Source organism: Acanthochromis polyacanthus, chromosome 1, assembly GCF_021347895.1.
Source record: "Acanthochromis polyacanthus isolate Apoly-LR-REF ecotype Palm Island chromosome 1, KAUST_Apoly_ChrSc, whole genome shotgun sequence".
In the NCBI taxonomy this organism is placed as follows: Eukaryota; Metazoa; Chordata; class Actinopteri; family Pomacentridae; genus Acanthochromis; species Acanthochromis polyacanthus.
This window is the reverse complement of record NC_067113.1, coordinates 15,770,928-15,786,238: the sequence shown is the minus strand read 5'-3', so window position 1 is coordinate 15,786,238 and position 15,311 is coordinate 15,770,928. Positions and strand designations below refer to the sequence as shown.

Genomic DNA, 15,311 nt, shown 5'->3' with positions numbered 1-15,311 from the left:
TATCTGAGAAATTTTAGCTTGATATATCAAATACTTTGACAGAAAAATTTCTTAAAACATCGCCTGTAACCCATTTTCAGCATTTTCTCATCACACACTGAAATTTGTGCAAAGGTTAAAAAATAATTCTTTCTGAATACGGTCCATCTATCTGACCTGAATATATGTCTGCTACTCACACTTTAACTTCAGTCCAGCTTGTGACATTAGTTTATTCCCACAATTCCACAATGATTACGAGAAAAGATTTTCCACTACTCTTGCTCACATAATTTCACCAGATTACCATTAAATATATGTCAAGACATGGACATTTACCACTAGGATAATCCCACTATCCTAACAGATCTATGTATTTGGTTATAGTTATATCATACTGCTTAAAATTCTCAAAGAAATCACACAAAACTATATGACAGGTCTCTTTGAAACCTAAGAAAGTGTATTGCCTACAAAATTGGGTCTGAAAATGAATAATATGCCTATTTAAGAAAGAAAATAAAACTCTTAGACTTAAAGAACCATTTTGAATTTGGTTTAGTTTACCTACCAACACTTGTTTCTGTTGTACATCCTTCATACCTACTCAATCAGTTATAAAAGTTAATAAAAATAACTTTTTTCTTGTTTTATATCACTGTGACATGCAACTACATATGGCTCAGAAAATATTTTTCTATATTTCAGCATTATCAGACACTATTTGATCAACTTGTCCAGTATTACAGGTTTCCTATCGGTGACATGATAAAAAAAATCAAGCTTTTATCTGTAATAGCTCCTCATATATTGTGATTTAAACACATTCTCAAATTTCAGTGTGTGACAAAAAAGAAGTGCTTAAAGTAGGTCGACTGGCAGCTGAGAAATTATATCTCAGAAATTATTTAACATATCAAGCAAAATTTCCCAAATATCTGTACAAATTTCCATATTTAAGGCTGTAAATAATTCAGGCAAATCAGAAATGGTCAAGCAGAAATTGCTCTAAAAATGTGATGATTTGAGATGGAATGACCCACATACAGCACATGGAACAAGCAGAGGAGGGACAAATTAAAGGACACCTTGACTGTTACAGTGAGGGAATCTAGCGTCTCTGTTCTGTGGTGGGCAGCATTTTTCCTGGTATGGGTTTGGTCGACTTATCACTTCAGAGGTAAGTGTCCCTGCAGCTTAATACAGAATAATGTGTGATGATTTCTGTTCTGATGGGAGTGGTCTCTTACAGGATGTCAGTGCTCCCATCGATAGGGCCACTGAATGCTTTGATAGGTATGAAAACGTCCTTCACAATCACCAAATTTCAGCCCAGTTAACCACCTATGGGTGGTTTTGGACTGATGTGTTAGAGAATACTCTGTACCTCCATCATCAACACACCAACTGAGGCAACATCATTTGGAAAAATGACGTTTCATCCCTCCATTTGATTTACAGAGATTTACAGAATCAATGCCATGGTGCACTGAAGCTGTTCTGGCAGCACATGGTGATCCTTCCACTTTACTTGGACACTGTCAGTTGTTTTTTTCCTTTAATTTGTCACCACTCTCTATATAAACTTTGATGAAGAATCACACAAATTAAAGCAGGAACGAGCTAATCTTCTAAAAACAAAATTTCCTAAAATATACTGTATTTCTGTGCTCTTACCTGTTGTGTATTGAATTGGCAGAACCCGGCATGGCAGCTGCTGCTCCATCCTGGGCCTTACGGTTCGAGTTACCCAAAGAGGGAGGACCCATCCCTGGCCCAGCTGGCTGGGGCATGCTGGGGGAACTAGGACCCATGGGTGGGTACACCCTGTTCTGGCTGCCTGGGCCGTGGCTGCGTCCTCCAGGTAGAGGCTGGCCAGGACCCTGGCCGTGCATGGGGCTGGTAGCGTTCATTCCTAGGCTATTAGTCAAGCCGGGGCCGGGGCCACTGTAGCTGGTACTGACTGTTCCACTGTAGTTAGAGGGCCGAGAGTAGTTACCTGATTAAAGAAAAGGAAAACAAAGACGTGAATTAGCTAGCAAATATCTAAAATCACTGAAAACCTGACGCTTTCCATCCACAGTGTCACATGGAAGATAAAACATGGGTTGTTGTCCCTCGAGACATTTAACTTGCCTCTTAAATTGATAGATTGCTTGGAAGAATGACACGGAATGGCTTCTGTGAAATACTGTAGCCACAGATGGGTTGTATGAATCACTTCATTTGAGAGAAATGGAGCGTGCTTGTCAGCTGATACTCTTATACCTACAACAGTGACGCATACAACAATTTCATCCATCAAGAAAATATTGCCGAGACAGATGAGGAATGAGGAATGTAAAAAGCCGGACTAAATTCTGATTCACGACCTCGACAAACTTCAGTGGATGCAGGAAAAACTATTCGGGGTGTGGACTGGTGACATTTTTCACAGCCGCTGTTGCTGGATGGCCCTGGGAACAATTGCCAAGCTTAAGGCTGACTTTGTGAAACACTTGAGAGGAGCTCTAATCTGCAGTAAATGCTTTCTTGCTGCCCTGGAGTGCCACACGGCCATGATGCCAGAAGCTTTCCTAAGGCACACTTAAACCCCTCCATTTTGGCTTTAAAAGCCCTGCTCGACTCCAACTGCAATAAGAGCTGAAAGAGAATCACCATGCTGTCAAAGACAACATGTACATATACATTCAGGCACAGCAGAGGACACCTACTGTACATGTAAGTGCCGTACACACACACACACACACACACACACACACACACACACACACACACACACACACACACACACACACACACACACACACAGACACACACACACACACACACACACACACACACAAAACGGTATTCCCTCTGCAGGCACTGAGCCTTTTCCACTGTGATATTCCCTCCCTGGGACAAATCCCCCTGCAAAATAGAAATGGAAAATGTGGCATCCTCCATTGTGAAGGGGGCTATTTATTTTGATTTGATTAAGGGTGCTTTAGTTGGGCCTCACTGCTTAATCCTCTGAGAATATGTCTGGAAAAGGGGATCAAGTCCCTTTAAAACCTGAAGGCTTTTCCGCACACTCAAACGAGGGAAAGTTAAATGACAATATTCCACACGGGGAAAAAAAACAACTCTGAAAATGGAAATGGCTTCCCAGTGTCCTCGAGCTGCTTCAGCGAAGACACTTTCCACATGACATAAGCCTGTGAGTCCAACAGAGAGTAAGAGAGAGGAAGCGTGAGAGGGTGGGGGCGGAAAGAGAGGAACACATGCAGACGGAGAGGGAGGAGGGAAAAACTCCTAACCCCCCACACAACCCCCAAGATAGGATTTATATTGAATCAAAATAAAAGTCTTTCCCATAAAAGTCTGCAACTCCACTCGAATTTGTCCAGAAATTGTGATGAAATCTACTGTGGGAGATGGGAAAAGAAGAAGCGGATTATTTCTGGGCAGGCTTTGGTGAGGCGGTGAGCTGAGTGCGGCTGACACCTGTCATGGGTTTTGGGGCTATAATAGGGAAGCATTCAGGAAGAAAGAACGTCTGCTAACGAACACAAGAGGATATGTATAGTGCACAGTACATGTGTGTATGTGTGCGTATCTGCTTGACTGTGCGAATGCATATGGAACACTTCGGAGACCCTGAAGCCACTGAAAGACACATTTCCATGTTTCTTCCACTCATAAGCGATTGCCTCCAACGCAATGGAAAATCCTGGGAACGGTGCCCTGTATCCTCCCTGCTCTCTGCTCAGCTGGATGGTTTGCTGCAGATGAACAAGGCCCCAGTCAACGACCTCTCTCAGCCCTCTTTGGACAGCTGTTGAGACCCATGTCATGGCTGCCTGCCATACATTCTCAATAGCCTGGGTGGACACTTTGTGGTTTTTGGCCCTTCTGACTGACTGAGGCTCCAGCACACCTCCCGGGGAGTTGTTTATATCATACAGGCCCATTTGGACAATCTGCATTCTTTTTCCGCCTTTAGCAGATGGGCCAAAGCCCCAAAAGTGGGAGTGAGTGTCTGGAAGTTTCCATGAGACTGAGTTCAACTTGGGTTTTTTTTGTGTGTTTTTTTCTTTGTTTTATGGGGGTGGGAGATGCTAAGCCAGATCTAACTTAAGAGGTTTGTGCTGAAAAATGCGTCATTAAATCGGCACTGAGCATTAAGAAAAGTTATTACTTTCGATGTACCACCATTCAAAATGTTCTCGTTGTGGGATACGTCTGCCTCGGCTGACAAAGGAAAGACAGAGTGGCTGTGGGACAGGGTTAATGCTAAGCTTTCCGATGAGAGTCTTGCTCCGTCCTGACAAGAATGATTCACTTCCTGAAGGATTGGTGCTGCGCCAGAGTGCTGCTTCAAGGACAGATAGCGAACCAACCCACTTTTTAAACTGACTGAGAGCTCAACCTGAAATTTCGGGGTGTTTTCAGAAGAGACATTCATGCTTTCTCCTAGTTTGAAAGGGCTGTTAGATTACAGGAGATGAGGAAGTTGGATGATTGCTGAGATAAAATTCAGTCCAAAGGAAAAATGTGGTGTACTACTTTCTGATGACTTAAAAATATATCCAGGCCTGGGTGACAAATAAAAAAATGTCCCTTTCAGGAAATAAAACGAAGCTGCATGTCTTTTTTCGGACATTGGCTTTGTGTGACATACAATAGCTGGTTTATTGTGCAAACTCTCACTTCTGGATTCTACTGGTGTTCAAACGGGCCAGGAGAAGAAAAAAGCGCAGCGTTAGCTTTCATTATGCACGTTAGCATTAACATGTGCACAGAAGTGTGCCATCTACTTCACCTACTTTGCATGCTACTCCTACTACGCTGGGAACTAATCAAGGAAGGACAAGAGAAAAAGAGGACAAGGAGGATGTCATTTCTTATTTGCACCTTGCGTCCTTGTGGCTCAGTCTTGGTTTCTTGCCTGCTTCCCGGCACTTGGCGCCTTTGGGGAGCCTTGGTGGTATTTATAGCGCAATGGAGGGGAGGAGAAGGAGAAGGAGAAGGAGAAGGAGAGCTCATGGTGCTTCGTTCACAATTACATGGAAATTCCCGGCACGGTCACGCATTTGGTGGACGCTATATCCTGCACCGGGTTTAATCCCTGCAGTCCCGCAGGAGAGCTGGAGTGTGACCGAGCAGATTACTGTCTACTGCTTCCTCAGCAGACTGGACCAGCCAATGCTAACAGCCGAGGCAGTCATTCTTCCGTCTACGGCAGAGTGAGGTATGATGGTGCACCAGCGAGCCCTCCGGACCTGTGAACTCCATCAATAAGGAGTGGAACACAGATTACATGGCTACATGCTTGAGCTGCCAAGGACAGAAGCGTGGGCAGGCTGTCCATGTCCACATGTGGCTGAACACAAATAGAAGAAATGAATACCAGCATTTTTCTCTCTCACTTTTTGTGAATGTGGTTGGAGGAAAATGGTTTCAGTTGGGGGGGCGGGAAAGAAAGAAATGTGTCGATAAGAATAAACGCCCTGGTGCTCATGTTGAGATACTATCTTCTCTGTTTTTCTCTCTGAAGCAACTTATTCAGTAGTATCAAGCAGAACATTTTTTTAACTTGAAACATCATTTTAAATGTTTCTAAAGCAGTTAAATCTGTTTCACATCCCTTGGCACAGAAAAGCAAATGGCAGATTTCTTCGTTTGCTTCATATGGCTTTCAGACTCAGTATTAAAACTGCAGCATTTATGTATGACTCGCTGGGATGGATACTTTTTTTTTTTTTGCAGCATCTTCTCTTGCCTGAGGCCCCCACATCTTCTCCCAGCCACCTCAGCACCTTCCCCAGCAGGGTTTCTGAGCCTGAGCAGGGCTGGGGTGCGCCTTGGGGCTGCTGAGCTCCACACACTGTCAATTTCCTCTGAAAAACTCAACTCCCTCCCCTAGGCATTCTATTTTTTTTTTTGGGCTGAAATACATTGCGGCTCCGACAAGGCACCGAGGCTTAAAAGTCCTGTCTGAAGCATGGTCATTACCAGCGGAGTGCTTAACCCCTCGAGGGGGAGTATGTGGTGGAGGGAACCATGCAATGGGGTGGGAGAGAAAGCAGAGCTGAGACAGACTCCAAATCTCTTTCCTGTAATGGCATAATATCCTCCTCCCCCATCTGTCTGTGTGTCCACTGTTCTCAACATGCTGGCTCTGTACCGCGTCCAAGTGCATGTCTTGCAAACAGCTGTTGGAGTCATTTGAGTCCTGAGGAGAGCCTGATATCAACACAAACAGTGAGCGATCAGTTTAACGTTGGATAAAGAGGCCTTTCAAAGGACAGCCATAAACATTTAGCAGCTTAAATATTTTTTGGAACCGTTGGGCAGTCCTCTCACTGCAAGGGCTCCTCATTTAGACAGTGAGAAAACAGAAAAGTGGAGAAGCTTTGGCAAGGTTTTCTTCCAGACTGATCTGGAAGAAAACCTTTTGGTTACAGTCGAGGAAGCAGACTTATCAAATAAGATCGCTGGAAACAACTACAAATTACTTCAGGATTGTTTGTAGAAGGACCGTATCCTCCTGCGCTCTTATTATCACCGTAACTGTACATTGGACGGAGCTTACGTAGCCGACTATACAAGCTGCACTATAGGTGTTTAACCCTGATAAAAGAGACGGCCTGCAGCCTTTAAAGTTACAGAACACCAATCTAGCTTTTCATTGTCTTTGGTAGGTTGCAAACTCTCCTGATGTGTGCTGAAAATTTTACATCACACACTACTACAGACACAGAAACGCACGCTAAAACTCTCCCAGTGCAGACAGGCCAAGAAAAACAGCAGAGCAGAGTTCAGGAACTTGGAGTGAGTTTCTGTGTTGGCTAATTTGTTAATACACTAGAGAGAGGGAAGGGAAGCAGATGGAGCTGTCATTAAGAACAATGACCAGCAGCTGTCTGCCATGTTCACCCCACACAGACCCCGGATGGGCCCTGGAAGGACCCGGGCCCTGGCTATGTCCTGGAGTCCAAAAGAATCCTTAAGATTAGAAGTAGAATTAAGCTCAACACAACTGTAAACACACTTACACTTTTGGTAAAAGCAAAATGCAGCATTAACTATGTGCAAGCCTACATTCTTGGTTTTTACAGCATTTTATCATGTAAAAATACTTGAATAATTTATTTTCAGTGTTGTGTGCTGGTTTTGGCCATTACAATTCCTGAACTGCACTTATATACTCTAAAAATCTTGCTGTACAATACTATGCTATTTTTTATAGTATAGTATTGTACAGCAAGATGTTCAGAGTAAATACTAACCTTTATTGTTAATGTTACTAACCTGCCTTTTTGTTATTTTGTGTTGTTGTATGTAAGCTGCTGAACACTTGAATTTTCCCTCGGGATTAATAAAGTATCTATATCTATCTATCTATCTATCTATCTATCTATCTATCTATCTATCTATCTATCTATCTTTACCATGTTGCTATTTTCCAACTGCGAACAGCTTAAAGAAGGATTGCATTAAGTAAAAGGTAAAGAATAAGAATGAGAGTTTAGGGTAAGTTACTGTCAATGGATTTCCTCTCAGGTCATCAGCTAATATGTGCATGTAGTTACCATATATAGCAGAGTAATAAAAGTATCCATAATTTTGAGTTTCTTATTTCTGGAAATACTCTGTGTTATTACCAGTCCAGCCACTCAAGTACCACTTTTAAGCTACTTTCTGCACAGCTGTCTGAAAATATCTAAGAGTATATGGAGGCCAGTTGCAAGTGTGTTTTGTTTGAATGAGACTATAGCAATATATATAGATGGCATACACTATGTGTGTGATGAGCAGACAGCATGGCTGAGCTGTTCTTTCTCTTTCTGATGGGAACATCTCTCCTGTCATCCGAGTGAGATTTCACGCTCATCTGCCTCCAGAGCGTCTTCCAGGCTAGTCCGCCTCGCTGTCGCTCTCTGCTTACTTCATTTCTCTTTTTCTCTTTGCTTACTGGGCTGTCAGCCCAGCCAAAGTCACATTAAGAGATAAGAGTGGGTGGAGAAGGGAGACCAAATACCAAATGCATTAGGGCTATTAATCAACATTAACAAATGTGAGGAAGAGGCCGTAAATTTGGGAAAACACACGCACGGATGGGCGCATTTATCAAGGTGACACATTAAAACACACATTTACCATTAAAAAAAATACCATAATGTTTTGTCTGGTGTGTCGCCAAAGGCGGAAAACAAAGTACAACAGCAGATGTCAACGTTTGTTGGATGTCTGGGAGTCGTACGCTGGAGGAAGAAGCGGGCGGAGAAAGCTTAATTACATAAAACGATCCAAAGTTTTGCTCCAAATTTCCTGGAATCTGACTTGCGTTTTATTTCCTACATTTTTTTCTTTCCCGAGAATCAGAGAAAGCTAAGACTTATGTGACTGGTTTCCTGAAAGGCTCATCAAACAGGCCAACATCCTGTGGTAACCCGAAGATGACTGCTTCTAGGGAAATATCGAAATGATTATTCAGAAACAATTAGATGCTATTTCTATTGATCACCCTGGATTAATGTCACACTTTGGAGAAGAAGCTAAAATAGAACACTTTTCTTTTAAACAAATTACACTATTTTGAAATGACTTAATATTGTAAATACTATAAGTTAAAACAGGTAAAAAACTATTAGCAAAATCTGGAATAATTGCAGTAACAACTTGAGAAATTACCCCTACTTAGTATTATTAGTATATTAAAATGTGAATCCATACTTTTAAATTGCTTTTGGTAAAGAAAGTTGCGCAGTTCTGAAATTCTGACATTACAGCTATTACTATTTGAAGTTTTAGGTCTCCATGCTGTGTATTTTGGCACAAAAAGCTTCCTCCTCATTGTGGAGTTTCACTTCTTGTGAGGGGAAATGTAATTTTCATCATCATCTTGGTGTAAATACAGGGCTAAAAATACACATGAAGGACCTGTGAATCTCAACAGTGCCATAAGTGTCTCATTAGAAGAAAAGTGTGCTGTGTGCTTTTAAGACATGACAGTCCTAGTCAAAACGTAGGGGGCCATAACTATTTCAGAAGTCCCTTTCGGTACTCAATTTAGCATCAAAGGAAGTGTGAGCCTGCTCATATTTGGATATAATAGCCTTCTGCAAACAGTACGGCTGAGTGTAGAGAAGAATCACATGTGTCTGAAGCAAATTTAGCATTTTGTTCCCACAGCTATAGCATGTTTAAATAGTGAAAGATGAATGACGAACTGTGAAAAACGCTTAAAAAATTACAGCCCCCTTTTCTTTGAGGTCAGTGTCAAAACATTAATCCAGAATTGGAGATCATCATTCAGTGCATAAACCTCACGGCGTGTCAGTCTGCCTCGTCAGTCTGGAGCTACCTCATAATCTTATCATGAGGAGGGCCAAGAGGTCCGTCCAGGGTTCAAGTGTCTCATGAATATTCTGAGAGTCATGTTGGTTTTTAATGCCCACAGTGAGACCCACCACACAAGACGAGAAGAGACTGTGTGTGTGTGTGTGTGTGTGTGTGTGTGTGTGTGTGTGTGTGTGTGTGTGTGTGTGTGTGTGTGTGTGTGTGTGTGTGTGTGTGTGTGTGTGAGGATGGTAGTTGTGGAAAGAAGGGGAGTTAGAGACAAAAACAGAGGATGGAAATGTCTTTTAAAATGAATCCTTTTGTATTCCTCATTAGCAAACTCTCTTTGACACCAGTGACACTGAAGTCAAGGCCCAGTGTGACTGTGAAAGCGGGGCCAACAGTCATAAAAAAATGACAAATGCGGCTTTCCCCATCAGGGGCCAAAATTCCTCTATAACCCCTCTGAATGAATGATATCCATTTCTCAATACGGCAAGCCAGAAAGTAGAAGCTGTCAGTTAAAAGTCAACACGAGGCCTGTTGGTGGTTTTCATGATTAATAATCCATTGTGAAGCTTGACAGGAGTTATAGATTGGGGGAATTCTGTCACTTTTGATTTTTGAGTCGTAGTTCTTAAAATGTGGCCTGAAAGTTCCATTCTAATCTCAAGAACTCAACTTCCCAATAGTGTCAAAAAATAAAGGCACATTCCTGGTTTGCGAAACACTGAATTTTGAATTACATTTTTGATAAAATGACATGCAGACTACTTGATGAGCCTTTGTGTTGTCAGTAGATTACTGGCCTCCCTTCAGTAAACATTATCTCAAAAGTAATGTGCAGCCAAATCTGACACATTCTTTGAAATTTGAGAAAAAGTAGAATATTTATACTGTAAAATCTGTTTCACACATTCTGTTTTACATAATGTACAGTGGTTATGTAAGCGAGAGATTATGCACGGCTGAAAATGACCATACTGAGGATAAATGTGTAATTTCTCACTTGAAAATAGCTCAAGTGTTACTTCAAATAACAAATACCATGTGCTGTTATTTTGAAAATACTGGATGATAAAAGTGTTAAGGCCGGATCACAACAGATGTAAAATGGAAATAATGTGAAGGGAAATTACAAGCGTGTTAAAAAAGAGAGTCCCCCTCTCAAAAGACCTTTAAATTGAATAAAATTAAGACCAAGATGGAGCAAAAAATGCAAAAGGAAAACAAAAAGAAGCTCTGAGAGCTATTGTGACTGTTATTATGACCTCCTAGCCTCTGGACTATACTTCTGTTGTGCCTTAAATAAGTTCAATAAGTGTAATTGCATAAATGAAAACAAATGTTTAATGTGCTTTAAAGTTTGTCATAGGAAAACAAGCTCCAACCTTGGTGTCCATACTGGGATCCTTGAGGTCCATAAGGGCCTGTGGGGCCGCTCTGGGAGAACGGACCCATACCAGGATACACTGGGCCCCCAGGTGATGGGTGGGGGGACATAGGTGGTCCAGGCTGTGGAGATGCAAACTGGGAGCCAGCCTGGTTTCTCTGCATGTTGGACATGAAGCCTGAAACATACAAACAGACATAAAAAAAAATCACCTTTTAGTTTCTAAAATTCCCGAGTTCTTCAGCAGTGAATCAACCTGCTCAGTGAAATCAAATGCTGACTGAGGGCAGCCCAACAAACAGGGATATCTATTCAATTTCCCCGTGTAAAGAGACCCTTCCCTTTTGATGAAAGCCTTAATCTTTTACCTCTGCACTGACTCCTGTTACTTGTAGATACCGTATACTTTGGTGAGAAATACAGCATGGATTGGATATGAGACAAAACATACAAAAAAAAAATATGCCAGGCTTAAATGTTAAAACGAAACCTGAGCACAAACAAAAACACACACAGCGAACCTTTGAGTGAATTTTATCACTGGCAATAGCACAGGTCAAGAGTATACCTGGCCCTGAAAGATGTATGTGGAGGCAAAAGCTGAGCCTATGTGTACATATGAAAGAATGGGCACGCTTGAGTTAAAAAACAAACCAACCCTGTGCTCTGCTCTCCACAGAATAGCCAGTGATTTGACCACGGCTACTATGTTATTCTAAGCCGTTCTGTCAATAGATGTGTCAAAGCCTCTCAGGCCCAAACTCGCCTGCACCATTCAAATTGACATTTGGAGCGATCCTCGCCTGGGCTTCGCTCTTTCAAGCTGCATCGTTCCGTTTTTAAAACCCACAGAAAGGTCTCCCAATCCACCACGAATGGGGAAAGGTCGCTGGATGGCCATTGAGGGAAAAAGAGAGGCTGTGTGGGTGTGGAAATGTATGTGTGTTGAGGAAGGGAGGTGGGGATTCTGTACTGCAGATTAGGTGTAAATGGATTGGGTCCGCTCCACTGTATACTTTGATAGCTATCCGCTTTGTTGAGTGAGCGCACACGGGCTGACTCTTTAGCGAGTTTGGGGTTTTAGGGAAACAGCGGAGTCGGAAAGTGCAAACTGACACTTGTGTAATTCCTTGTTTCTGCTAAGAGAGCAGGACAAAATGTGAGGAAAGGGGGAGCGAGATAAAAGTTTTAAAATGCCACGTGTACTCGCTATATGCTCGCGTGCACATACATGCGTGAACATATTTGTGTTTCTGAGCATGTGGGGAGATAACAGAGTAAGAGAGCAATAAACGCTTCGTGTGTGTGTGTGTGTGTGTGTGTGTGTGTGTGTGTGTGTGTGTGTGTGTGTGTTTGCGGCGAAGAGACGAAGGCCAAGACGGAGAGAGAGAGGCAGCGAGAGAGAGAAAGAGTGTGTGTGTGGGAGGGAAAAGACAGTGCAACGAAAGGAAAGAGCGATTGGGGCCTGAAAGTGCTTAGGCTGCGAGTGCTGGGTTTAAGGAGCGAGGACATTATTGTAATGTTTTGCTTCCATTAGGGTAAGGGGATTCTGGGAGAGGAGAAGAAAAAATACAGTGTGTAATACCGCACTTTAAATTGCCTGGAAAATGGATGGGGAGAGGAACATTGTGCAGACAGTGCTAAAAGCAAATAACACATTCAAGGATTTTTCTCTCTCTCTGCTTCGTTCCCTCTCCACACACACACACATGCACACACACACACACACACACACACACACACACAAACACACACACATAAAGCTTTCTCTCTTTCTGGCAAAAGCGAATGAAGCTCTCAGCCGGACAACAACGGGCAGCCTGCAAAGCACGCGAGAAAAAGTAGAGGGGAGGGAGGGGGGGGAGAAAAAAGGGACATTCAGCGGATTTATGGAAATGAAGAGTGGAGAGAGGCTCTTAGGGAGGCAGGCACTTGAGCAAAGTGGGGCGTGTGTGCAGACGAGGAGGAGGGGGGTTAATCCTAGCCAGGAAAACAGCAAAAAAACCAAAACAACAGCCAACCCTGTTAACCGTGCCGTGTTTTCCTGGACCGGGCTGGGGAGGAGAGCTCAAGGTTTACAGGCATTAGAGAGCAGCATTAAATCTCCGACTTGATTTCATCATGTTGGGAAATAACCTTTTACAGTGCCTCTCTCTCTCTCTCTCTCTCCCCCTCCGTCTTCATCTATCCACTCCCTCTGTCTCTCTGTGATGTTAACTGCTCTTTGGTGGGTGATAGAGAGGGAGCATCGCTGTAATTCCATTAAGGTTACATTCCCCTCTCTGAGGTTTTTTTTTTTGCAAAGTTGTGTGGATTTTTATTTATTTATTTGCTAATTTTTATTTTATTTTTTTTCGTAATTGAGCGACTCTGCTGTTTTTAGCAATACCCGAGAAGTGGCCATAATTGCTGGAAACAATTTCCAGTTCGGTCAGTACATGTGGCTTGCGGGTTAGCATTCATGCTACAAGCCTTTGGCAACAATTCGTGGCCAAAGCTGAAGTGGCTCCATCAACAGAACACACACTCTTGAGTTGAACGAAGCCCAGGGGAAGGTTGACTGGATGTTTACTGTTAGGTTTTTGCCAGACCACAGTTTTTCCCTGACCATGAAGTTGACCGCAGATGAAACATAATGCGAAGGTCTTGGGTCTTTTTGTGAGTGTGTGATCCTGCTTCCCCTAAACTACAACAATCATTAATGGATTGAGTAGGATTATAGAAGGCTAGTTCTGAATAAATTCTGGCATACAGGTATAAAGTTGAAAGCATCCTTGCTTTGAAACCCATAAGGACTCTTTTCTGTTCTTGTGGATACATCGCAGGACATGTACAGCGTAGGGTTGTAGTAAAACAAGAAGATGAGCTTTGGAATTGGAGATTGTTGCGTCTGGTTTCTGGACCCTGTTTTCCAAGGAGTGCAAGTGCATAATATTGATACGCTAACATCAACAGACTACAGCAGAGCTTTTAAGAAACAAGAAAAGCACTCTGAGAGCGCTGTACTACGCCAAGGCTGCTCATCTGTTGTATCATTTCCGATGGCTGAAATCTTGAAAAAGATGTACTCACAAACAAAATGATCTTTCCCTGAGCACAGGTATGTGTTATGTATATGTATGTTTTGTACGGATACCGAATTGTATGACCTAAATATGTAGCGGGCAACAGGAATTGATGGCACTCGGAAACACCCCCACAGTTTAATCAGCTGTTCCTAGTATCATTTCTGATGGAGAAGTCCTGATAAGTGTGCAACGTTTGATTTTTAGTATGACTGCAATCATTTGATCATCAGCAGGCAGCTGACGTAGTGTTCGCTTGTAGTCATAGTTACACTGTGCCACTACCTCTCAATGATACAGAAATCTTTAAGAAATTTGTTGATCTAGACTATAAGATGCATCACTCCTAAAATCTCATCACTTGGTCCTTCTGTCATTTCTGACCTTTCCCGAAAATTTCATCCAAATCCGTTAGTCTGTTTTTGAGTAATGTAGCACACAGACAGACAAACACACCGAAGGACAAACGTACGCTGATTGTCACATAACTCCACCGCATTCCTTGGCATAGTAAATAAGTTACTAAGCACTTGACAGCAGATACTATCAAATAAATGCAGATGGGGTAATCAAAACTTTTAAGTCAAGTCCTGTTTGACACAAAATAGTCTTTTCGTGTATACTGGTAGTTTAATTTAAATCTCCTGTAAAATACTATAAATAGGAGAAGGTTAGTTTTTACATTAACAGATCTCTGTGGCACTACTTACATTCAGCTGTCACGTCACTTTCAATGATTATAGTATAAGCAGCATCTGCTCTGTAAACGGTCATATGCTAACGGATGAAATGCATTAGATGTCACATGACATTATTGCTTCCTTAAAAATGTGCGGTTCTATGAAGTTCCTGCATCTTTCTCCACCCACCCATCCCCACTCACTGCAACTCAAGCACACCAGCTCACCTGTGATTCTGTTTAAACACTGTCAAACTACCCTTTGCAATACAAGCTGTAATAAAAACCAGAAACAGATTGTGGAGAAAAATAACTACATGGAAAGTCCCACCCACAAGATGACAGGAAACTGTCCAAGTCTGAATCTGTGTTTTGGAAACATCATCATCAGTGTCATCAGTACACTGCAGTTTAACAGTGGGAATACTCAGTCATGTCCTCAACTGCGTATTTTGCTTATGATTTTGAAAGATCACCATATAGACACATTAACGAGACAAAGAAAGACGTGATTTTCATCAGAGACAGTGTGTAAATTCAAGTCAAATTGTTTGTTCACATCTCTGTGGTAACATCTTGCATTCCAAATCCTCTTATTCCCCGAGGAAATCTCTCATTACAGCCACTGTTATTCTGTGAGCTGTGTGAAAATACCATTTCTATTTTCTGTTCATTATGGCCTCCTGACTGCTGTGAGATGTAAAGGAACAATGGAAAGTATTTCTGTACAGCACAAAGACTAGAGTGTATAAACTGGGTCTTCTAAGGACATGTGTACTTGATAAAGAGCATGTCCTAAACGCACACATGTACACACACTAATCTCTGTCTACTCCTTGAAGACTCCACCAGACAAGGTCAAACA

The 15,311-nt window shown here is 42.3% G+C and overlaps 1 protein-coding gene across 1 annotated transcript in view; it reads right to left on the bottom strand.

Moving 5' to 3' along the window:
• The window catches only part of LOC110961282 (AT-rich interactive domain-containing protein 1B-like), a 184,839-nt gene that overhangs the window by 28,059 nt on the left and 141,469 nt on the right, over positions 1–15,311 (bottom strand). Inside the window, 2 exon segments of the mRNA XM_051957767.1 lie at positions 1,657–1,978; positions 10,701–10,880. Coding sequence (XP_051813727.1) covers positions 1,657–1,978; positions 10,701–10,880 — 502 coding nt within the window.